This window comes from Falco peregrinus, chromosome 1, assembly GCF_023634155.1.
Source record: "Falco peregrinus isolate bFalPer1 chromosome 1, bFalPer1.pri, whole genome shotgun sequence".
Classification (NCBI taxonomy): domain Eukaryota; kingdom Metazoa; phylum Chordata; class Aves; order Falconiformes; family Falconidae; genus Falco; species Falco peregrinus.
In genome coordinates, this window is record NC_073721.1 from 51,378,073 (window position 1) to 51,404,466 (window position 26,394).

General features: G+C 42.2%; 1 protein-coding gene across 5 annotated transcripts in view; it reads right to left on the reverse strand.

The window, feature by feature from the left end:
• Window positions 1–2,383: 2,383 nt before the first annotated feature.
• The window catches only part of DENND1A (DENN domain containing 1A), a 217,001-nt gene continuing 192,990 nt past the window's right edge, over window positions 2,384–26,394 (reverse strand). For 2 of the 5 annotated variants that reach the window (XM_055793716.1, XM_055793718.1), the window contains 4 exons: window positions 24,671–24,730; window positions 20,062–20,150; window positions 7,430–7,685; window positions 2,384–6,517 (listed from right to left, as the gene is read on the reverse strand). In XM_055793716.1, the coding sequence (XP_055649691.1) occupies window positions 5,195–6,517; window positions 7,430–7,685; window positions 20,062–20,150; window positions 24,671–24,730 (1,728 nt within the window). In that variant the 3' untranslated portion in view covers window positions 2,384–5,194. Of the gene's footprint in view, window positions 6,518–7,429; window positions 7,686–10,177; window positions 10,307–20,061; window positions 20,151–24,670; window positions 24,731–26,394 lie in introns of all 5 variants that reach the window. The other 3 variants (XM_055793719.1, XM_055793720.1, XM_055793717.1) reach the window with 3 other exon arrangements.

Consider the following 26,394-nt stretch of genomic DNA (forward strand, 5'->3'; position numbering starts at 1 on the left):
TAGAAAAAGTGTTAAAATACTTTGTCAGTGTCTTGAGCATTTCTGCAAGATAATTTATGAAAGGTTGGTTTGTTTTTTTCAATAATGAACTTAACTTTCTTTTGATATTTAATTTTTGAATATATTTTTTCACAAAACTGGATTTGCTGTAGGTAATGATCCTGATCCTGATTTCTTTTGTAATTGTAAATTTTGTAATTTGTAAAAAATTAAATTTCCTTCAAATGAAATTTACAATAAAATTTGGTTAAAAATAGACCTAGTTACCTTGACTTGTGACTGGTTTTTTTCCAAAGAGTAACTCGATGTCTAGATGGCTGGGTTTGGTCTGTAACACACAGTTTGCACAGTGGCAAACCTCAATGACTCTTTCACAGTTAAAAACTCATTAATTTTCTGATTATTTGTGTTTGTCACACACCAGAGGTCTAAGCACAGGCCTGAACACAGCAGCCCTGCACAGCAGCCAGTAACAATCCATCGTAGAAACACAGAAGGGGCAGCTGGAACCTGCTGCGTTCTCCGTTGACCTGTGCTGCTACACTTTACCATTCATCCCTCATTTTATGAGCACAAATCAGACTGTGGTCAGAGCCATGAACGATCCCACAGCCGGTGGACACTGCGGCATGAGTCAGGACGGGTTTGAGCAGCAGCAGAAATCCTCTTCTGGCGGAAGAGGAGCAGCCTCCAGCAGAAGGGAGGGAGCTGAGCGGAGCGATGTGATAGCTGAGCTGCAGGACAAGCTGGAAGCCCCTTCCTGGCGGGAACACTGTCCCATGGACCCAGCGCAGCGCCAGCAGCCCCAGTCAGAGCAGCAGACAGAAAGGAGATTAGAATGTGGGAATCAATGACTTGAACTAAAGGAATTCTAATTGCTGGGAACTGGATGTCCACATACAGTGAAATCAAAGCCTACACGCAGAGACAAGCGCGCCTCCCAGAAGTATGGCCAGCTCCGCGCCCCTGCACATCCCCTCCGCTGCCACGCAGGGCCGGGGGCCCACATCACCGGGCGTAACGGTCACTGGGCTGCGGCGGTAACGGCTGCGCTGGAAACAACCCAGTAAGCCTGAAACAGGGACGGGTAAGCAAAGTGCGCGCTGGAGTGTCGGGGCCAAGACTAACGACAGATTCAGTTTACAAAAAAAACCAAAAAAAAGCAAGACAATCAGGTGGTGTCCCTGGGAATGCAATTCCCAAACCTTCTGGGAAAACAAACAAGGTTCCCAGCAATAACCTAAGCAAACTTGCCACAGGGAACGTATACATCACTCGGAGCACAAGGCGAGCTCTGCCTATGTCAGCACCCTTGCTCCATCTTTATACTTTGAGTAACAGAATGGCAAGGTTACACAGAGCCCCTGCTCTGCAACAGCTTGTAACTCTCGTCGGGGAATTAATTTTACCGTGCTACAAAAGAACCACAAGCTCACTTCTGTTTTGTGATGCCCTTCCGCTGAGCCACTCGAAAATACGGTGCAGGGCTGTCACAGAGCGGTGCGCAGCCACAGTGGAACCCACGGTTCCCACAGGCCAGAGTCTGTCTCACGTTGCCACCGCCAGCTTTTACTGTTCCCAAGGACAGGGTGGGACTGCAGCAGCTCTTCTCCTCACTGTTCACTTTTTAATTACCTAAAGCTGTTAACTTCCAACAATTGGTAGCAAAGGAAAAAAAAAAGGAAAAAAAAAAAAAAAAGATTTCCCCAAACTTGGATGTTTTAAGCAGCAGCAACTAACAGGCTTCTTGTTCACTACTGACCAATTTGATCTGCTGATGCTGGAAAAATCACTTTGATCATAAAGCCTGGATGGTAAGTGTGCAAGAAGCAAAACACACACACACAAATAGTACCGCAGGCAGACCACGATAAATCCCGCAGTGCAGCTGGGCCGGGTTCAGGACAGTTAGCTGTCACTTACACGCTCTTTGGAAGACAGAGTGTGAAACATTCCCAGCTGACAAAAGGAATGCTCCTGCGCACACTCCTTTCTTCAGGGTGCCATAGAATCAGTGGTTTCCTATGGCTGGTAACGGGACATTAATTTCCCCTGAAATATGCAGTCACTCTAGCCTCCTAACTGGAAAGAAAACTGAGCAGATGTCAATCTCCTGCTTGATTTTTTTCCTATACACATAAAAAAGGGGCAGGGGGGATATCTAAGCAGCACAGACAGTTCATTGAAGGTTAGAAAAAAAATCCCTAGTATGTGCAGAGAAATCTCAAGCCTCATAATTAACACATGCATGTAAGGTAACGAGAGAAGGGTCTTCAGCAACAAGATTCTTGTGTCTCTCGACAGGTTCCAATTCCAGTGTCTAGAGTGTTTCTAACCTAATGAGTGAACAAGACACAAAAATGGTTCTACCATCTGTACAGCATCGGATGCATCAGAAACTTTGTTGTTTTTTCTTTTAAATAAAAGTCGTTTCTAATGGAAGAAAGCATCTGTAAATAAGCAAAGCAGTACCACACAAGCAAACAAGTATGGCGTGTAGAGGAAAATGTACAAAGCTGAATATAAAGTCATTGATCAATAATGGCAGGAACACTTATACTTGGTTAGTAAAAACATCAAAAATACTTCTACATCAGAAAAAGAAACGGTTTACATCCAAGCTTGCTCTCCCAGACAAGCACACTTTGTTTACATCTGGTACTATTAGGAATGAATCACATAAGGAATTCCTGAGATTAAATAAGACAAAAAGCCTAGATACTGCCCTAGGGACAGGGCAGTTTATTACGAGAAGCATGTAAACCAGTCTCCTGCTTGCAAATTCTATTCAAGAAGTGAGGAAGGTCACAAAGTCCAGGATCGTGCTGCCTGGCACTCCTGGACCTCAGAGGTGTGTCCAAACTCCCCCCTTGCCCCTTCAAAATCAAGTGAAGGGTGATTAATGCCATTTATGTTAAGCATTAATACTTTTCAGTGCCTCAAAACTGACTTAAAAAAATAATCCAAGAGTGCTTGTTTGTCTAAAAATCCAACTGCATAAAATATTCTATAACATGGGCAGAGTAAAATAACCAGTGATGGAAAATGATTTGCAGTGATACAGAATTACCTGAGCATTTTTCTATTTAGTTAAGCATGCATAACAGGCCTACTCAGTATATAATCAGTGTGTGACATTAAAAATTTTAAAAAAGATGATGTGAAATTCAGAAGGCATGTCGTATGCAGAGCTTTCTGGTGCCTGTACATCTCCACCATCACTGAGAAAGCTTCATCACCTAGCTCACAGCAAAGATCTGAAATTCCAGACTGAATTCATATATAACATTCATATTCTGAACTGTATAAAATAAAATGGAACTATTATCTTAGACTTTAAATATTTTACTATGCAATACTAAAACCATCTGTCTTCCAACACAAAAAGAAAATACAAATCCAACTGATTGGCTTGTCAGAGTAATAGTACTTTACAGAAATATAATATTAATGTAATACTAAGGTCTTTCCCAAACTTGGCATTTCAGCTATTAAGAGTATTTTTCTTTTGTACTGCACAGACTCAAAAGCATAGACAGCCATTTCCATACACCAGAGTAAGAAAACTTCCAAGATTATATGAATAAAATAGATACATTGGAAATCAGATAAAGCTTTACAAGAATCTCCCCATATGTCCAAAACGATTTCCTTTATCAAAGGCTCAGTGGTGATGTGATTACCTCTTCTAGAGCAACGTTCTACATCAGATTGTGCCCAAATACAAAACAAAACAAAAAAGCACCACTTAAGTAAAACAAAAATAATCACTGCAAAGACAGCAGGTTTTATGAAGGATGCTAAGATTAAGATGAAATTTCTTGAGAATACTATTGCCACAGACAAGTGTCTTAGAAAATCTGAATGAACGTACCCTTTGACCTTTTCATTGCATTTTTGTTCTTCGTGACCTCACAGTCCATTTCATGGTCCAGTTACTGCCTTGTCACGCCAGCAAGGTTCGCAGCACAGTGGGACAGAGGCTGAGGGCGCGGAGCGCCTTGCGGACCAGAGTGAAATCCCAGTTGCTTCAAGGTAGCAATTAGCGCTTCTGAAGTCAGGCAGTGACAGGCAGCTGGTGCGCTGCCCTCCCAGCACTGCAGCACCCCCTCAGCTCAGCTCCAAGCTTCTGCCCGGCTGGCCCAGCACCGCAGCTGGGATCCCGCTGCGCCCCAGCCACCTTGCCAGCGCGCTGGCGCTTAACTTCAACTCATGAGCTGGGAGCTCTGATACCCCACGTTTTTTCTCTTCTTTTGTTTGTTTGTAATAAGTAAGAAATGGTTACATTCCGTTCATATACTGCCATTTATAATATTTATATATAATATTAACATACACATATATAAGAACTAGGATACTCTTTATGCCCTCTATTTTCTGATGTATTTAACAAAAGCAAACAAATAAAAAAAAAGGAAAAAAAAAAAAAGAAAACAATTGCTGGTGTTTCCAGTTTCCCAACAGAGATGCAGGACCAAACCCTGAGCAACTGCCCTGTGCTGTGGTTTTGTTACAACAAGGAATTACGACCATTCCGCAGCAGAGAGGTCCCTGTTACCTCTCCATGTCAGTGTACAGGGGGAGGGAAATCAAACATCTGCAACCAAAGCTCACCCAAGAGTGTAAGCTAAATGCACGTCTGCATTTCAAGACAGGGAAGAAAAAAAAAAAAAAAAAGAGCCTAATGGATTAATTCAGTGCAGCCCACAAGTCAGGGTTTGTTTGCTGCACTTCACCTATGAAAACAAACCACAGCAGCTATGTGTAACACAAGGAAAACCCAACAAAGGCAGGAAGAAAACAGCAGTGCAATGCGCTGTGTCACACTCCTGGCTGCACCAAGGACTGAAAATACAAGGGAGTGAGTAACTTCTGCATCAGTAGTACTGTCTGAAAAGCTATGCGTGAGAAACCAAACCAAACCCAAACCCAACTACCGTCCCGCTTTGGTCAGTGCAAGAATCCTGGGGGTTTTCAGTGGTGCAGAGTGAGGAAGCAGTTGCAGGGACCAGGACAATGGGGGGACTCTGAACTCTGGGCAAAAATTCCTGTGCGAGTTGCAGCTCAGTGATGGTCCTGCAGCTATCCCTGGCTCAGCCTTCCATAAAAGAAATGCTCGGTTTTATGCTGGCTCAAAAAAAAAAAACAACCCCTCTGTCAATTCCGAAGGGACATCAAAAGGCCATCAGGAGTGCTACTCAAAGGTTTCCCATCGCTTTCTGAGCTGTTCAACCTTACCTGGTGTGGATGACACGTCTTGCTTTGTCTTTTTTAACAAATCTTCAAATGGATCTTTTGTCTCCTCAGATTTTGAGGACAGTAACACTGACTCTAAGCCCTTAGCTGGCCTGGCAGGGATCAAAGGGGGTTCATTAGACAGGAGAGCTAGTGCTTGCTTGGGATCTACCTTTGAGCTGGACTGGCCCAGCTGTAACGTTCTGCTTTTGGAAGGACCACTTAAACACGCCGGCTGCAGAGAGCCTGCTGGGGAAGGGCTGTGGCTCGGCAGCAGTAAGGAGCGAGCTGGTGGCACAGCGGGAGCCTGGCTGAACAAGTTTGGCATGGATAGTGTTGAGATGTGTGGTTGAGGTCTTTGTGGTGGGTAGAAGCTCGAATTAGGTGTTATGAAGCTAGAGCTATACGCGTGACCTAAGGAGGGGGTGAAAGAGCCCCTTGGGGGTCTAACTAAAGACACTGAAAGGGCTCCTGGCACTGTCTGTGTAAATGGATTAGGAGATGGCTGTAAAAAAGGTGGTGGTGCTGGGGAAGGGTAACCCAGTGGCTGGACAAATGGTGCAGCTGCAGGAGGCACAAAGTCACTTGCCACCGAGACAAAGCCAGCTGCAGCAGGTGGAGCAGCTGAGCTTTGCAGGCTGCGGGGACCTTGCTGTGGACCACTGCTTTGCCAGCTGGCTGTTTTTAATGGATCCAGGAGATTAAGAAGGTAGTCGCTTTCATTACCTGCACTTTCTGTCTTCACCTTGACAGGCTGGAGCATCTCAGCAGTGCTGGTAGCACTGGACAAAAGCTGAGATGGATGAGAGGAATAATTTACAGCCTGCTGGATTTCGGGGTCTAAGGACACACTACCAACTCCAAAGGGCTCTGGGATCAGATCTGAAACCAAATGGCTACGTCCTGTAGCGTGGGTGGTGAGAATTTCTGCTTGTCCCGCTGGAGTCTGATGCTTGGAAGCCCTGGGTGCTGGCGGTGGTGGCACTATCCCCAGTTCAGGAGTCTTTCTTCCCTGTGGCCTAGGAATGGTGATGTTCCCTTGAATGGCAGGGTTTGATTCATCCTTTTCTGCAGAAGCCAGGATGCTGTCTCTGCTCCGGGGTCTCCTTGTGATTGGTGGCATGTTACCAAGGACAGTCAAGGGCCTTTCTGGTGAGCTTTGGGAATACTTGGTAGGAATAGCCATGTCGTCATGACCCATACTCCACAGCTTGTTGTAAGGGTGAGACAGCTTCATGGTTGGCACAATCCTGTTCCTCTCAGACACACCAAGATCCATTCTCTGCAAGAAAGCATAAAAAAAATTAGAATTTAACTTTTACTCATCTCTTCACAACATAGAGCTTAAAGTGAAGGCAGACTGCTGAGCTGCGAGTGGAAGGGGATCCGTCCAGGCTGCGCACACCGGAGAGGGACAGCAGCACACAGCCTCAGCCGGCAGGCAGGCAATCAGAAGCAGGACTCTGCAGTTTTAATTCCAGCTCTGCCTCTAATGATTTGTTCAGCTGTGACACTGTGGCATCTATTGTGAGCCAAGTAAGGAGCACGTACCTGTATCTAAGGTGCAGAAAGTGAAAAGCCTTAATTGCTGTATGGAAAAAGCTGTCAAATGAAATATCTGGCTATAACACCAAATTAAATATTATTATAAGGTAGAAATTACATTCTTTTCTTTCATGTCACATGAAGATCTCAGAGTCTGCTTTAGTTTGGCATTTTATAAGCTGCATATATTCAGTGAAGTTCTTCATAAAGAATCTCTCTTCTACAGTGCAGATGAATGTTCAAATGATGCCTAGACCCAAACGGCCAGATTAAAAGAAAATCATTTAAAAATCACGCAGTTTGGAGGGGACCTGGAAATTCCCAGGTATTCATTCTCCTGCTGAGCATCAGCTTCAAAGATAACTGCGTGTGACAGCCAATGGACGTAACAGATTCTGAGGAACAGGGCAAATCTTTCCTCCTTTAGAAGTAAAAGCTGTAGCTTTAGTGGAAAAAGTTACTGTCTTACAACTGAGTCCCATTCCAGTCATTTCTTAATTCAGAAATTAATTTTGAAATACATTAACAAATGCTTGGAAAATGGATGCACCTACCCAATAATATCAAAATGTTCTTCAGAGAAGGACGTAAGACAGCCAGCCCTAGTTCTGGGCCAACCCCCCTAGCACGCGTGAAACCCAGTCCAAACCTGGTAATCGAACGTGCATCGCTGATCTCCCTCTTCCTTGGGAGTCCGCAGGTCTTCTAGGCTCTTAGCTTGGCTGAGAGGCTGAGGCTGTGTTTCTACTTCTAAGTTAGGGAAAATGTCTTCAAGGAGGTTTATTTCTGTGGCCTTGCTTGAGAGGACAGGGCTGGCGGGCAGAAGCTCTTTTGGTTTTTCGGGACTGCCTGCCTCTTCCCCATCAGCGCTATCGGATTCTTTCAGGGCCCGGTATGGCTGAGGCCTGGGAGAAAAACAAAAATCATGTTGCAAATGACTGTCTTTGTAATTTTTTTTTTTAAACAAGTATTTACTAAGGAGCTAGATGGCTTTATAAAAAGCTGTTGGGTGGCGAAATACAGCTTACAGTGCCTTGTGAACAGCAGGCCTGTGAGCGATGTGACCAAGGGCAGAAGGACATACAAAGATGACTGGGCACTCGAGAGTTTTCAGAAAGGAAAAAGACGTCAGTGGGAAGTACTCAGAGGAAAGCTGCGATCATGCAGTAACAGACAGGCTGACAAGGGACCTCTTGCAGCAGGAATGACTGGATGCCAGCTCTCCCTCCCCCCCAGCAAAGCACGCTGCAAAGGACCCTGTGTTTTGCAGGCACTCACATTCTCTTCCTTCAAGCTAACTCAGCACAGAACATAATTCAGTGTTTTCCTGCAATAATTGGGAACACTGTGCAGAGTTCCAATGATTACATTGGTGTCATCTTATCAAGAAACAACACAATCCATTATGGAGACACCTATTTTACATTTACAGCCAAGGCCAAGTTAGCAGGATGCTTTTCTTGCACATACCTCAGCAAAAAAAATGAACACCAGCAGATTTGCATATTGGTTCTGTGTACAGAGCACAGCAGCATAATGCGCATCCAATTAATAACAAGAGGTGCCACACATATCTGTGGTGATTGGCATTTGACTGGCAGCCAGTTTTACTGTGGCATTTAAACAAGGTTTCAATTAAAAGAAAATATTTTTGAGACCTGCAAAAACATACACGATGGAAGAATCCTCCTCCTCTTTCCTTATTTTATTATAATACATCTATATCATGCAAATTTATAAAGGACTCATCTTTCTTACTTCATTCATCAACACATAAATAGCAGGCATTCAGCTAGCAACACAAGATAATAATGCAAGGACAAGGCAGACAGCTGATGGTACATGTCCTTAGGAGGAGGGTGATCTTGCAAGTCTTGGTCACATCTTCAGTCTCTCACACAATATGTGCTCATCTGCTAAGCACTAGATCATACTGCAAGCCCCCCCCCCCTCCCCCCCCCCCCCCCCGCCCCAGGAATATTCTGCAAACAAACCATTTCAGTGGCCTGGCCTCCTCCATCCCAAAAACAGAAGTGTGGGAGCCTTTTTCTGGCTCTTTGCCACTGCACCTGTACCTCTGCCTCCCCCCGCCCGAGTGCCAGCGGCCACGTCCCTTTTGGTCTCGGAACCTGCCTTCCGCATCACGCAATGAATTTTAGCACTGGGGGAGCCTCCACTCTCAAACTGGCAGCCTCTTTCTCCAGCCTAGTCTAACCCATCGGTACCCATCAGGCTCCAGCTGCTCAGATGTAGCCAGGCATCAGCACCCCAAACTGCCCGGATCGGGCACCAGGCAGATTCCTGATCAGTGGCTCACAGTACTACCCTGGCACCTCTTCCTACCGGTTCTGGTCAAGCCAGTAACTGCATTTATTAAAGAATGAGTGTAATTCTAGTTTTATCTGTAATTCTAGTTTATCTCCCTTTCTCCTCCTAGAAATCCCCAAGCAGGTGAGGCTAGGAACGAACAAACCCGTGGGATGACATTCCGCGAGGCCTCAGCCACACCTGCCCTCTGGGGTCGGTATGTTCAAACACGCGGTAAGAGGTTCAGCACAGCGGGACCGCGTGCCCTGTGCTCCACGCCACAGCATCACCCTCATCCCAAAGCCACGGGACAGGCTCGGGCCAGCGAGCGCGGACAGGCTGCGCTCGCTCCCGAACACGGGCACCGCGGGCAGGTGCCGGAATGCTGCAGCCAGGCTTGAACACACAGCTCTCGCGGAGCCCTGCGGGCAGCGTGGCCAAGCTGCTCAGCACCCTGTTCCAAAACCGGGCAAGACTGACTTACGTAGGTTTGGGAATTTACAACCCATTACAAATGAAAAAGTTGGATACAAGTAGCACAGTGAGTAAACCCAACAAACTCCTCCCTCCTCTTCCCTGCATAATTTTAGGTCAGACTGTAGTCGGAACCCTTCGGGACATCTGCATGGCAGCTCCCCACGGTCACTGAGGATGTGGTACCTGACAGAACAGAGACTGGGATCAAGCAAGTGAAACTACAAAAGGCTGGTAACTGCACCGGAATAAGGCTCACAGGACAATGCCGGAGGAACACCCAGCGCTGCACAGGGAAGGGTGGTGGGAGGTTTGGAGAGGAACACAGGCAGCACACTGGAACAAAGGGCAAGTGGAAGGGTCACATCCCACAGAGCTCGAATTGATATAAAACCATAAGCAGTGCACCGCTGCGTAGTGTTTCATGCAGGAGTAGGCTTTTGCATGCCGCTGAATACCAAAACAAACAAGCAGGAGAAACGCTGAACATTCATCAAGCACCACACAGAGTGCAGGAGCATCTCCAAAATCCCAAGTACAGCAGCAAGCACCCTGACCAATGCCAAAACCACTGTTCAAAGACTGACTTAATACATTGAAAGAATAAAGCATAGACCATTCAAAAGGAGCAGAGAAGAAAAAGTTTTCAGAGAAGCCAGAGACAGGATCCTCTTCCTGCTGAAATTCATCATCAGAGGAGTCCTCAGAGAGGAAGACTGTATAGTGTCGCATAGGCTTTACCAGGCTGGGGGAAACAGGAAGAGAAAAGGAAATTACCAGGTTGTCACAATCAAAGCTCCAGGGGGAGAGAAACAGAGCGATTTGTAGGCTCTAAACCCCTCCTGACCGTGACTGATGGCTGCCGCAAACAGCTCTGCAGGTAAACGCTGAACTCTGTTTTTCAGGCAGAAAACACAACTCGTCTAAAAACGCCTAGGGTGCCGTCTAGTCGGGCAGTGCACAGAGACCTGCCATCACACCCACACTGCAAAAGAAGCCAACACAGAAACCCACCTTCTCCCCACTACATTTCCCAGAGAGCTGGGCGTCTTTTTGTTCTTTAGAACTACATCTTTGCCCCTCAGATTCTCTGAGCTCCAACTACAGGCTAACAAATAGTAGCTCTACCTCTGCTTCACAGATATTTAGACTGACATTAGTCTGGTATATGAGAGAAGCTGACTTGAGGCTGACAATTCCGACTTGTATCTGTTATTGATATCTGTAATTGCTTCACACTAGAACAAAAATAAAACTGTCCAAGGCTTTATAAGAAATACAGTTCATCAAGCAAGGTGTGTATGTTTCTTTACTCAGTGGTTAACTACTTGCAAAGTCTGGCAAAAAGGCACTCAAGCTAGTTTCTACTACATACAGGACAGTAACTATCACAGTATGAATTCATTAGCAGCAGCCTGGAACAAAAATCCTTTCAGATGAAAACTACCGAAAATCAGAAGTGCCTCTGGAAGCACACTTTAGCTGTAATTAAAAAAAAAACAACAAACCAACAACAAAAAAACAACAACAAAAAACCTCCCCAATCACCACCAAAAACATTTCACCAGATTTTTGACAAGAACATATTGGTCACCTTTGCTTCACACACAGAGGTCAGGTCTCCAGGATTTGCTCTTGTACCCAATGAAGACAATGCCTAAATTTTTAGGAATGTAAAACTAACGGTGCATGCCTATACAGGTCCAGGTAAACATACGCTGGTTGGCAGATAAAAAAAAATATTTAAAGCTTGCTGAATTCATGGTACTTTTTTTCTCCTATTATTTATAGTAGCTATCAGTTGCTTCATTCCACTTTGACCAAAACCTCAGTAAACGACTCTTGGCTGTATAATGAGTACGCTTCTAAGAGTCACTGTTTCCACTGGAGCAAATTCAGAAGCAGCTATCACTGCTTTAAACAATTAAATGCACTATCAGCTTTAGTAGGAGAGGAAAGAGTACAGGAGCAGGGTGTTTAAGCAGAAATACACTGGAACTAACAGGTTGAAGAGTACAAAGAAATTTATTGTGCCTCAAATACTGCCTAATTTGCAATGCTAAGACATCCTAATATTTAGTCAAGTATGAAGCAGGGGCCACTATTAATTTCTTTCTGAAACACTAAAGCTCTGGATGGCAAAACAGCTTACAGAAAATATATTCTCACAAAAATGTTAAGATAAATGCTTCACAAGTAACTGAGAGCAGTAAAAGCACATCAATGTTTACCACTACTAATCAGAGGCCTCTACACCACAGCCCAGTGCTTTTCAATCTACTAAAACTCAAGGACAACATTGTGTAGAGCCACCAAAAGTATATGCACTTATAATGAAATTTTTAAGTGTTATGTATCATCTCTTATTTATTCTCCCCATTTCAGTTGCATCCTGGCATATCCAAGTGTGCATGAATGGAAATGAAAAAACACCCCAAGAAAACCTCTTTTCAACAGCACTACAAACCACCTTTATATGTCTCCTGGACCAAACAACAGGCTGATGAACATGGTGGATGTTGCTAGCCAGCATCATTTACAGGTCCCTTCTCTTCTTCCCAACATCACTAGAATAATGGGAAAGAGATCACCAGGATCATAAAAGCAAATATTGTTTCTAGCCATCTGGATGAGATCTTTTCCCAAACATCTTCATTTTACCAACCACATATCCCTGATAATATCCTCGTTATTGTAGCGAATCAAAATGCACATTGTGAAGGACACAAAGCAATACACCACTGAGATGGAAGCCTAATTTTGCTGCTACTGAGGTCCAGAATAAAATTCATTTTGGTGTAAGCAGAATTAGCCTCATCATGTGGAACAACGGATAGGTCCCAATCCTGTCAACATTGTAGAGCAATGCAAATGTATCACACCGCTATGTGTGTTATAGATAAAATGAGGATAGGCTGAAATCACAACAGGACCAAAAACATGGGTAGAATAAGAAAGAATTTGGCTTGTTGCCTTTATAGTACAGATGTACTAATAAACTGCCTTTAGTGGCACTTGAATTCATAATCAGCCTTCACTCCCTTATTTCTTTTGCTTCATTCACTAATTAACTATATAATAAAGTTTATGAAAATTGGTCTAAAAGATTAGGTCGGAAAACCAGAAGTTGGACACTGCAACCAACAGCTCAAGAGGGCCCAAGCTGCCACAGTGAATAAATGTTTATTCACAATTAGGTCAGAGCTCATTAATAAGAAGTCTAAAATAGTGGTGGCAGTGGATGCATCTGATAACATTAAATCATAGTCTGTGGTGCTCCAATTAAAGCTGTTGCATAGCTGTTCTTTTCCTCTCTTCTGCTATAATAGGCATCCAGGGAAAGTGAGGTGGTGCCACTGCATTAGGAAAAATTTGCTATAAATTTCTTTTTCTTTTTTTTTTTTAAAGTGATTGTTACCCCGAAATTTCAATTTACATTAACAAAAGGCTCCACCTAAAATAAATCAGAAATCATAAACAGTTTAAATATATTTGTTTTGAACTTACACGTCTTTTTCTTTTAAGGAGAGTAAATTACCTTTTAACATGAGTCCAGAACATCTAAAATTATTTCCAGAAATCAAAAGTGATATTGAATTTCCACATATCTTGCCGATACACTAAATGTTTGGTAACTGCACATAACAGATGTACTGGTACAGTTGCCCTTACAGCACTGCCTCCGATACCTTTTGTTTGCCTTCAGACTACGCTAAATTCAAACATGTTGTGTCTGTGTGCACATATTAAAGAAACTGGGAACAAATTATGAAGAAATAAGATAGGATCTTGTTGGTTAGATCATCAATTGCACTTCAGTGCAGCTCGGTGCAAATAAGATTAAATATATAGCAAGTTAATATGCACCGGTTTTGTTGCTGTTGCAAGAGTCCTTAAATGAAAGCGGGATTTCATAATTAGAAAAAAGAAACCACTCGAGTTTCACTGCTGGTGTGCTCTGCAAGCTGTGCTGGTCCAAGGTAAGGGATGAACAATCTAAAATTGTCCAAGTTTAAATTTTTTATTAGCTTGAGGCAGCGGAATCCAAAAAAAGTGCCTATTCCCTCATTAACCCAATTCGGCAACTCTCCTGCAGTCTGCCACCCACCACTTGCTAGGATTTCATACACAAAGAGCTGTCTCTGAAAAGGCAGGTCACAGCAAGCCCGGCTACAAGGCAGGCACTGCTGCAGTCTTAGAGGGAAAAAAGGATGTGTCCGTCACAGCTACAACCCTCATCATCTCCACATGACTGCACCAGCTCCTGCCTACCTAATCTCTTAGCTGAGTTACCATGCAGATGACTTGCTGATCTCTTTCTAATGTTTAGTTTAACATGTCTTCGGTTAGCACTAGCATATGACAGTACTGACAGCCGTGGCTGTTCCTTTTTAAATATCATGTCAGAAACACAGTGCAATAAAGCTGGGGATGCGCTCCATGGCTCTGCGTACCATTATGATAGTGTGGGTTTCTTTTTTAATGAGGAAGATCTGCATCTCAGGAGCTTTTTTCATGTGTCAGGATGCATGGACAAATCAGCAGCACATCACACTGGCCAAAAATGAAATGCTGACAAATGTAGATATTTCAAATTTAATTGACACCTAAATGTACTTGAGATAGAAAAAATATATACAGAAAATGTGAGTGCAGGATATGGGAATTAATAAGGAGAATTCTGTAATAATTTTAAAAGATATTTTGGTTAGGGGAAAATTAAATTTGTGTATTTTGTTAACTGTGTTACTTTTTCCAGATTACAGAGATTATGGTACAAAGGGGTTGTAGGGACTTGCCATTATTCTCCTAAAAGGGACTTTCCAATTTTCTTTCTTTCTTTTTTTTTTAAAAAAAAATAAATATTTTTTTTTTAAAGAATAGCTATACAGCAGCCTTAGGGAATAAGGAATTTGTCCCTCTTAGACAGTAAAATGAAGAGAATGAGGGATTTGGACTCCTGGGCTTTTTCTTGGCAGTATGAAATAGGATCCTTGGGACTGTGGGGATTACCTGGTAACTACTGCATCCGAACAAAGCACAGACCTATCACTGGAATTCCTTCCTGCGCGTTCTGAATACTCAGTACACCCAAGCCTGAGCTAACAAAAATATTAAAATACCTGTTTGATTTTTAAAGTTTCACTTTAGTATACTGTGAATGTTCACAGGAGCAGAATATTTCCAGAAAAACAAAAAAATTAGCATAAAGGATATTTTAAATTAAAACAAGAAAAAAAATCATATCTGAAGTCATCCAACCAGATAACAGAAACAACAGCTTGTGATCACTACACCCAGTAAAGGCAGGTAATTAATTGTACTATAGTTTTTATGAACTTTTTACAGATTTTCCAGGGAGTCAGAAATATTAACAAAGAGTTCAAAGTGGGAACAAGCTGGATGACACCTCTGCCTTCTCCGACAGATCTAGATGCAGGATTCCGAGAAGTCATTTCACATTTTTGTCCTATTACTCAGTCCTAAGGATCTATTCGCCGATTTCCCCTGCAGCTATCACATCCCTTTACAAAGGCAAGCTGCATGCGTTCGACAGGTTCACTCCAAAGCAGACAGCAGAAATAGGCCCCAAAAATTAAAGTTTCTTTTAAACCATCACACCGGTGAGGCGGGCGAGCCAGGAAGGATGGAGCTCCCAAAGAGCTCCCTGCCTCGTGCTACGCGCCTCGCTTGGCATGGCCTGCAGCAAAACCCAACGGCTCTGCACCTTTGGTACCCATCTGCTGTCCCCCTTGCTGGGCACCTGCCTCCTTGGTGCCACCTTCGTCCTGCCTACCCTCCCCCGCTGCAGCCTCCCCGGGGCAGGGGAGCCACCGCACAGCGGCATCGCCTGCTCCAGCCAGCTCCTGCCATGTTCGCCCTGGTTCAGCCAGCTCTGTCCGCACCGGTACTCGCTGGCTCAGCTTTCTTCCGAAGGAGATCCTGGCTTGCAGTGATGCCACGGAAAACCTTTACCGTACACAACTGCTGTGGGCAGAGCTCGGAGAGCCTGGTTACAACAACTGGAATTTAATGTGCTTTATGAGCCTGTATCATTCAACACAGCCATCACGCTGACTTCACACCAAATTCAGTGTAATAACCCACTACTGCGCTGCAGTCTATTTTCATTCATAGGGTATACGGGAAAGCCATTAGCTTCTCTGCTAAGTCCTACACGACTTCTGGAAAGCCATAATGAACTGCTGCAGCACTGACATGGGTTTAGCCAGCCCAAGAGCCTTTTGACATGCTGTTAATTGTGAGCCTGACCCTCTGATTTCCTATTTTAATTTCCTCCCACTCTGCATGCCCTGGAAGCCAGCTAGACGGTACTTACAGAAGACAGATCCTAGAGCACTCTGGAAGCCTATTCTATATTTAATAGGAAATCTTGCTGTGGTGTAAAAGAGAGCTCTCAAAAAACCTGCCTATCTGTTAAAAATGCAACATCTTATTGCTGTGAACAACTAATTTGTGTTTAAGAAGGCACGTCCCATGTGTCAGGATTGCCCCAGGTGGTAATCCAGCATTTTCTGAGCTCTCACCTACAAATTCTTCTTGTTACTTTATAGCTATTTTTTTAAATTACACATTTTGGATTTAGTGAAAAATTTTTAAGAATCATAAACATCACAAACTTTGAATTATCAAAAAAATTGTAAAAACAAAAACCCCTTTCTATTGAAATAGAAAAAAAATAATTGAAAACGTTGAGGGGGGAAAACAATAGTTCTTTCACCAGCTCTTCTAAATATAATGGTTTAACAACAGACATTAGCAATATTGTCAGTGTTCTCTGAAGTCACTGCTCCCAGCCTCCTGTGTTCTAATTGAAGACTGATTAGAAAATGAGCACATATACCCCCAAAACAATGCTTTTCTTTTATACATATTAAAAAAATTAACTCATGTAACTGAACATGCAAATTTCCTATTATCATAAGAAATACATTAATAAATGTAACAACTGAGAGGGTGCCTAGATAGTGGTTTACTTTTCAGAGACGACACGCAACATTAGAAATGCAAGAGGCTCCCCTGAGAAATGAGTTCATGGTGTCCGGCTTGTGGAGCGGGTGGTGGCACCCTGCCCTCAGCATCCTGCCTCCACCAGCTGGAAGGAGGATGCAAAAGTCACAGTCTGAGCTAAGAAGTCAGAGATGCTGGGAAACACCTCTGAAGCCTTCATGTAGTCACTTCAAGGCCAAAAAGTTAGTGTTAGTTTTAAATATAAAAAGAAACTTCTCATTGAACCAAAGCTGCTCCTCACAAACCTATCCCACACACGAGTACCTGAAAAAAGTAACTGGCTAATAATTAGTTTTGGAACCAGTGCAATTAAGCTAATTAGGTGAAGTTTAGTTTAAGAGAAGCACCCTCTCCACACTGCTGCTATTTTCATGGAACCTCCTCTGAGCTGCAATAAGTGTACTCCAATGCTACCAAGTAACACCAGTGAAAATACACATTGTGGTGCTCTCATTCATTTTAGTATTATCCAAGAAAGAGAAAACAATGTGAATTTTTTACAGAGAGAACACCTGGCTTTATGTTTTCATTTTAGAACAATATGGGAAGATGATTTCTACTGGGACAGAAAAAAGAAAGTTTGTGAAAAATGTCACAAAAATCCTACCTTTAATTAATATTTTAAAAAATATTTTCCCTTTACTCAAAATGTCATTTTGAGATAAACAGCATGGAAAAAGGTCAGGATTACAGAGTCATTACCTGTTTCAAAGGCATTCACCTGAAGTTATTTCTGAGGTAATTTCTTTGAGCTTTAAGTAAAGGTTAGATATTTCCTCCACTTGTACTTCTGAAATCACAACTGTTGTGTCAGTCTCATCATCGTTGCACGTCGTGTGCCCTGACTCCCCTACCGCCCCAACTTTTTATTAAAACGCTCTAACTAGACACCTTACAGGAGATCTAGTTGAGTGCAATATTCTGCAATTAACCATCTGGAAGTAGTTATGTCTAAGTTTTTTTTGCCACCTGAAGCTGAAGACAAGAAAGAATGAAAATACATCCGATCCTGCTGCAACACTGCATTTGAACTGGATAACATACTGAAGCTGTGAAACATCAGGGAGAGACCACAACTGGTACCATAAAGCAGGTGTCAGTGGTATTAGCAATATTACCTGGTTTTCTTCCACATTTAAAGATGGAAAAATCCATCAGTAAAACGCTCATGAAGAAAAATAAGTCAGTTTATAACTACAAAGCATCCTCATTATCTTTTGTAGATTATTGTAAATATTTTTCACAAAAAAACCTCTCTTAGTCTGTGAAAGCAGCTAAATTGTACAGGCTCGCTAAAATTAACAGCAGTAAGTTAAACCCAAGTAAAATAATATTTGTAATTTTTATCATTCATGTTTATGTTTATTTCTGGTCTGATACTGGCAGGAATTGAAAATACATGTTAGCAATAAGCCACATCGGAATGTCAAGCAGCTTTTGAATCCAAACATGCAAAATCCTTCATATGAAACACACACAACGGTTAAATTGACTCAGTTATCCTTCACCTACATGCAGTGAGTCATCATATTAAATATTAAGAGAAAACGTTTATTTTAAAAATTCCTGTAATTGTGCAGGGACAGCTACCACCCTGTACCAGCACAAGCCCCTTTGCAGGACTCACAATCTGCTCCACAAGAGGGCAACCAAATTCCACTACAGAATAGATAAAGCTGTCGAATTTAAAAGTGACCATTCATTTTAGCTAAAAGGCAGAATATCTCCCCATCCTAGAGCGGCTGGGAAAAAGCTAGCCACACACTTAACTTTGGGGGGACGGGGTGGGGGGGCTCAACCTCCACCTCTTTTTCCTTCATAAACGGTGGTGACAGGGAACGGGTAAATGCGGGAAAAAGATTTGCTTAAGGAAGGCAACCAATTTTTCTTTTAATGGGATTTTAGTATCTTCAGATACAACAAATACCCTGTAATCTTGGCCACCAGCCAAAGTGCTTTGCTTTACTGACAGTAAAGCCAACACAGGCTGGTACATAAACAAATAACACAAAGTGGCTACGATATAAGCAATTACTTCGTGCTGCAAGTAGGGATGAGTTACAAGGAAATCTGTGACAGATTAGATCGGTGCAACCATCTTGCAGCCACTGAATCTTTTGCTTGTAGTCTGGGAGCTGTTCCAGTGTGCCTGCCCATGCTAAGGCTGCACTGCCATGAGACTGGACATTTGGAAAATGCCACTCTACTCACTGTTGAAGGACAGAATCAAAGATGCTTCACATCTGGAGAGCACCAGTTTAATCTTGCCACATGACTCAGAAAACGTATACTGGCTCTGCTGCCTGCTGTTCTTACTCACTGCTCAGAAGTTTCCTCGGGAGTAACAAGCAGGTCTGCCTCTTCTCTAGCCACATGTTTCACACCACCTTCTTCCAAGATCAACTGCTCTGAACACACAGTTCTTAAGCTTCCCAAATTCCAAACTGAGAGGATGAACCTTGCTTATTCAGACCCTTGACCAGTATAGCTAATACCACCCTCTGCATCCAACCAGAACTTAGTGCTGTTGAATCTTCTGTACTCCTGAACAGCTGAAGTAGCTACACTTCAACATAGAAGAATCCGAATAACTTTAAATCCAAAATACATGCTGATGCAGCCTACACGTATATTTGTCATACACAACAGTGTCTTTTGGGCTATGTTGGTAAGGTCCAATATATCTATTCTCTTCTTAGGTTTTCACTTGATGACCTATTGTTAAGTCAACTATGGCAACATGTTAAGAATATCTGCAACAATACACAGTATTGTCTTTCTTTCTAAAAAATACTTTAATATGCAACATCCATGGAACTACCTGAAACAGACTATTCTGTTCATATGAACCTGACAGATGTTAGAAACCAACATATTTTATACACGAGCAGTAGGCTACAACAGTACAACTTATCTGGAGCATCACCCTTGTTTACTTCATAGTCAAATCCAAAGAGATGATAAATTTGCTAGTACTGTGCAAGACAGTTAAGCTCTACAAGCCTTCGCTATAGAGCTCATTACAGACCTTCTGTTAATAGGACTCTCAAGCATGAGACACAAGCCTTACTGCCACCACTATAAAACAAACAATTCCCTATCTTCCAGGTAAAGCCTAGCAAGAACAGTGGATTTGCAGGGATGTGGCTAACAATTTCATTTAAAGCATAGTTCAAAACAAAAAAAACCCAAAGAAATCAACAAACCTCCGAAATGTGAAAACTTTCACTAAACAGGCTGATCAGATTATGCCTCACTTGGCAAACCAGAATTTTCCAAATAAGTAAACTTTGGTTTCTTGCTTTTTCACACTTCCTCTAAAATGTTCCAATAATTAAAAAATGAATTTTTTGTTAGTTAAAAATTACTTTGATCTCTAGTATTTTTATTTCTCCTTTGCCCAGTTCCAGCTCTGGATGCACTGTTTGTTGATGCAACTAGAGAGAAGCAGAGCAGCAATGCACTTACTGTTCTGGACTAGAAACTGAAGTCCTTCGTCCTTCCACAGCAATATTGCTCTTGGGTCTCTTAACAATGTGAGGTCTTGGTGGGCGAACCTATTACATACACACAGAAAAAACATTTCGTCAAATATTTCAAGTTGATCAAACTACAGACATAAATACAAAATAGGCATAACTACTGCAATCTTAAAGGTATCTTCTGTTCAGAATTGCCTTTCAACGTCTTTATTTGTTGTGCCACAACAATGCTACAAATGGATATAGATATACAAATGAATAGAAAAGATGAATATAAACTACAGGGACCCACAAATTATTTAAGGACAACCCCCATAACCCCCCCAACCCCTATTTTTTGAATAGCAAATGTAACATATATGCTTGTCACTGTTAGCTATTAGCAAAGCAACAAAACTTTGATCCACTGTTCTTTTTGCTACAGGCTAAGTATCTGACAAAAGATTCCCTAAATGTGAGCTTCCTCTTATACAGTTCACTTGATAGAGTAAAACTGGAAAATCCTGTGTGGTGCTGTACATTATATTGGAAAGTGGAGTTCAGCCCTGAAATCATGCTCCTTTTGTCCACTTTTTCATAGGAACCCAACTTCTCAAGTGAAGACTTCTGTGTAAGGGAGCACTGAAACATTTGTACTTAGAATAAATGTTAGAACATGAAAAACATAGTTCATTTTTCATTAAAAGTTTGCTTCCTTTCAGCAGTTGAACAGAAACCCTTGCCAGACAGATTATCATCATCACCTCTAGTGTTACATTAGTTTATCTTTTGTTGTCTGTAATAAAATTCAAAGCTTTTTGATGACGTTGCTGCCAATCCAATCTTAAATAACCTATCTATCACTTTCAGAAATCAAGCTTAATTTACTTAACTCTACAAGCAAACAAGCTTTACTTCCAGGAAAGGAATAAGCACTTGTGATCACTATATAGGCAAAGTTTATGCATGTGCCTACCTATAGCAGCACGTAATCCTGCTGATGAACTTAGCCCTTGGAGTTAATTGTGGGAATGAGCATTCGCAGCATCAGGGTCAGGCTGTAGAAACCAGCTTCCATTTTTTGTCAGGAAGGTACTACCTTACCTGAAACACTCTGGTTTGTTGGTTTAGCTGAGTGCTAGTTTCAACAGAAATCCCCACGGCTCTCAAAGTTCGGAACACAGCTCAACTTCTGACCTCCCTGCGCTTGGGCTCTGGTGCTAGTCACAATATGAAGGAAGCTGTCAGCAGCCTACAGTCTGAGCACTCTTTGGATGGCTAATGAATTTGTTCACAATGCTAGAATAGGTGCAGATTTTCCCCCACCTCTGCAGGTTTTTGTTGGGTATTTTGGATTTGTTTATTATTTGGGGAGGGGGGCGCTTCCTGGCTTCCCCCACCCCAGCCATATAAACATAAAATTTTCTTGCCAGGAAAATTTGCATGTAGTGTTTCTGCACTACACAACAGTATGCAGAAGACAGTGGCGGGATTATTGTATTGTATTTTCATTTCAAAGGAAATGATGTACAGCAGATATGATAAAGAAATCTGGAGCTGTATTGCCACTATTTCTTAGGAAAAACAGCTTATAAAAAGGTCAGATGTTAAGGTCTTGAAGATCAGTCCCCATACAAGGCTTCTCCTCTCTACAATAAAGACGGCTTAAGAATGTGAATTTATGGCAGGAATGTAAGGATTAAGTTTGTGGCAACTTCAACTGAACTTGCAACGTGGTGAAACATGGGGAAAAGAACAACAGAGCTAATTAGACGAGCTGAGCTGTCAGAGTGCGGCTGAATGGCTCGGTGCCAACAAACAAAAGGAATGGGCTGGCAATCAGCAGGATCGATGAAGAATACTGCTTCATTAGGGTTGATAAAACAGAGAGAGAGAGAGACCAAGAGAGAGCAAGTGCATGCAAGAGAGGGGGGAGAGAAGCAAGAGGAACTGGGGGGAGAAGAGAGCGAGAATGAGAAAGAGAAAAAGAGAGGAAGAAAGAAACCTGTTTAATTAAATCTGAGCTGGAAGATGATGTGTAAAGCTGGCTTGTCATCATGCTGGGAACACTTTCACCTTTTGGGTGGTACCCTGGGGGACTGATGGTGATGAGGGAGAGAGATGAGAGTTTTGGATGGCTTCAGGGGGCCACCAGACCAGTAAAGTGCAGGGTGACATGCTAAGTAGGATTTAGAGCATTGTTCATGGGGGACTGCAAGGAAAAGCCAGGAATCAAGCCAATTCCTTGCTGGATTTTGAGCTTTATGTAGCCAAATAGGCAAGGTTAAATGCTTATCAAATGCAAAAGTATGAAAGAAATCCAATTAGATGAGCACACAGCCGAAAGAAAAAAGGTAAACATCCAGTACAGAAGGGTTAAATGTGCTTATTACTGTCCCCATCAACTTTATGTGTAATTATTATATTTTAACTTTTTCTAATTGCAGGAAGTTTCCAAACAGCCACTATTAATCCAAACAGATCTCTATTAATTATTAGCAACAACCCTCTCTCTTTCATAATACCACCACAACTCATTTCCAAAACAGCAGAATGTAAAGAATATATCTTTTCTGCTTCCTTAACCTTTATTTGGTCTGTGTTTTTCTTTTTATTATTAGCAATGACTCGCTGCAAGGACTAGCACCCATGGATTCCTCTTCGTAACAGATTTATCCTCGAAACAGTAAGTATTTCTCAGGAATTCTGGTATTATGTAGATTTGGTCGGAAGAGCAGAGGGACCTGGTCTCCTCTTTCAGTGCTTGCTGTAAAAGACTGGGATAAATTACTTGCTGATACCTACCTCTGTATATATGCCAAGACTAAGAGAGGGAAAAAGCAGCCTGCATAAAGTATTATTTACACACACAAAAATGTGTTTCAACTATTAAAAGCCAAATAACAGTTCTGAACAACAACAAATTTATGTATATTTGGTACAAGCATATTTTTGGGAGTGATTACAATCATTTACATTTATCTTGAATTTCCTCTTGATGAATGAAGCATTTCTGTTCCACTTATTGACACAGCTAGATGAATGCAACAGGAGCTTTTACTCTTACAGTTCCAACCTCTTATCAATCACATTGGGAGCAAAGACAGTTGACACAAACACATTATAGTGAGGACTGTTAATGCACCACAGCTGAGAGATTAAACACTCTTAGCAAGACTTTGATGTAATACATTACTCAATCTGAGCAATACTGTACAGCAACTTTTGTTCAGAGGAATCGCCAGGTGCCCTCATACACCTGCTGCACACAACCCAAGAGGGCTGTGAAGCACGACGGGAACCCCACAGCACCACGAACGTCTGTGCCTAGTGTAACATGTCTGGGAGGGTCTCCCATATGCATTACATTTAAGAGAACACACACAAGCATACTCAATGCTACCTTTTAAACACAGAAAACACAAATCTCCAAAGCAAGAATCCATAAAAATGACTGTTAAGCTAAACACCCAGAGTTAGGAAGAGGGAGGAAAAGAGACATGCTATTGAAACATAACATAGGAACATGCACCAAAGATCAAAAGTTAACACACACCCAAGTGCACTTGTTACCCAGCTGCCTGCTCATCTGAAATGTATTTTTAACAAGTTTTAGCAAGATTAGATTTGAAAACTTGCATTTCTCTCTTTCTTATGCATGTACATGTATAAGGAAGCAAGGAGGAAGATGTATTTACCTTTTGGGGGAAATTATATTCATAAAGCAAAAGTCCTGAATAAATAAGTATCTTCCAATGCTGTCGAGAAAAACAACACCCCTTCTAAACAGCTACTACTAAAAAAATAAATAAATTTAAAAAAAATTATCACTGGTGCAGATCCTGCACAGTCTCCAATTTTAAAGCCATCTGTCATATTTAATATGTAACAATTTCCTACAGTTCATGTTTTGACTGAAAAACTGCCAAGATAAGGTATCACTGCCTAATACAGTACAGGTATTGCCCGAGAATGATTTCTGTGCTGTTCTTCTGTGGAAGAGTCACTGCCCCTGGCCAGCCTGCTGTGCCCACATTTTTTATACTACGTAATTACGTAAAGTCCCAGCTTGCATTTTAAATTAAAATATATATGTATACCATCCATAATGTTGTACTAATGTTCTACTGCCCAAATATAGACTTTGCCGCCTTCATGTGTATAAACTCATCTATTCCATGGAGAAAAATTAAGCGTCTCAAATTAATTTAAAGCATAACTTGCAGAGAAATACTTCCTTTTCAGACTTCTGCTTCCTTTCATATTTGAGTTTAGTGCAAGTCTTCAAAAGCTCACTGGCTAAAAACTTATGCCAGCCTAGCAAGATTTTCTGTTTAAGAATTAATCACTGCAAAAGTGAAAACAAACGTTGCAACAGCAGCATCAGTTACCTGCAGAACTGACTGAAAGCTGAGAACTCGTCAAAGAAAAGCAGGATAAACGCAGGTCCCAGGGCTGTGCCGCAGCAGAGAAGAAGGGTGTTTAGGAGCATAATTCACACATTGCTTTTTTGCAGAGTTTGACAATCCAAACTACCAAGGTTTAGTAATGCTACCAAGAGCGTAATTCAGGCAGTGTTAAGCTGTGGCAGTGAAACAAAACTACCAACTACTCACAGGCCTAGATGAACGCTGTATCTTTGGAGGCGGTGGCCGGGGCGGACGGAGTCTTTGCTGCTGTATCAAAGTGGAAACTAAATTAAAGTCACCTACATGAAAACACTTCTGATTTTGTGGCAAAAGCAGTATAAGTGGATGATAACATGTGATTTACCTTAACTTCATACTCACCTCACAAAATGCTTTCCACCCCCGCAAAACAGCGACAAATCTCATGATCTACAAAGTGCCACAACAGGAAAGATACCAGTATGTGCCTGCTGCTGTAGGCTTAACATTGCTTATGTTAAAGCAAAGGTAGCAGGATCAGCCCTCCAGACCAGATCACCCAAAACTTATTGGGACAACAAAGATGCTCAAGACAAATTCTTGGACCTCTAGGTCTAAGTGTTCTGGACAAGATTTATGCAAACTGAAGGAATCCCGCAAAGCAGGACATTCAAAAAAGCTTTCACTAAAATCTCAAGAGTGATTTTAGTGCTTGTGAAAACTTACAGTAAAGGCCTTAAACCAAAGACATTTAAGAGCATGGGAAAAAACTCTTCATACACTTAAAGATGAGCACATGTTTAGATACTGTACTGGACCAAGGTTTAAATGCCTAGAGCAAAGTGTCATTGTAAAGAAAACTAAAAGCTCTGTGACCAACATGCTGAAGATGGAACAGTGCATTAAGATGCTTATTTTGGTGTCTCATTTTTTTAAATTAGCAGCGGGCCAACTCATTGCTTTTTAACAGCACTGGAGCTATTCCACCCCAGTTGCTTTTGGCTGAGCCAGCAGCATGACTCTCCTCACACAGACGGCATCTTAAGGTATAGTCTGTTAGACAAGGAATCCACTGAAATGAATGAGGTTGCAAGTAAAACCATCCTAAAGTACAACTTCGGTGCTGAGAACAAGATCACAGTTAATGCCCTTTCTGTGGCAGCTTGTGTACACGTATTAGCACCTCAAGAGACGAGCAGAGCCCTCCGTGAGGAGCACATGTGAATGACTTTGAACGCCCGCTCGACCAGACAACGACTGCATCGCTGCCCACGGTGCCTTCCACAAACACCTGCCAGCCACAGCGAAAAGGCACAGGAACTGGCAGTGGGAGTCAGCTTCTTCAGACAGAAAAAGAAAGCTTATGCAGATTACTGTATTTCTCTCCAGAAAAGATTCCAGATTTGTGTCTCAGCCGTTCTTAACTTATTAGTGTAGCCTTTATTCTAGAATGACAGACATTCCCTCTCAGCTACCCTCACACTGTGCAATAGCACAAGTCCAGCCGCCCCTTCTTCACACTATATTCATTCTCCTCTTGTACCTCTTCAGACTTTTTTTTCAAATTTCCCATTTGCATCCATTGGTTCATTTCTCCTTCCTTGAGTTGTCAATAAAGGAGCGCCAGACCGCACATATGTACTTGGCTCAACTTTTTGGGGTGGGTGAGGAAAAAAAAAACAAACCAGAACACTTGGGATGGAGAGCTGAGGCCAGAATTATTCCATCTGATAGCTTCCCTCTGTATTTTCCAAGAAAGCGAGTATGAAAACAAAGAGAACAAAGAGAGAAATGACAGAGTGGCGAGCTGAGGTGGCTGCTGTTAGCCCCACTGTCCTGTTTCTCCTCTGTACCTTACATTATCACTTCAGTCCGGGAAGCTGAGTTATGCTGCCGTATATCTTCCCATCTTCCCTGCTCAGGCTCAGAGCACAATCTTACAATATATTTAA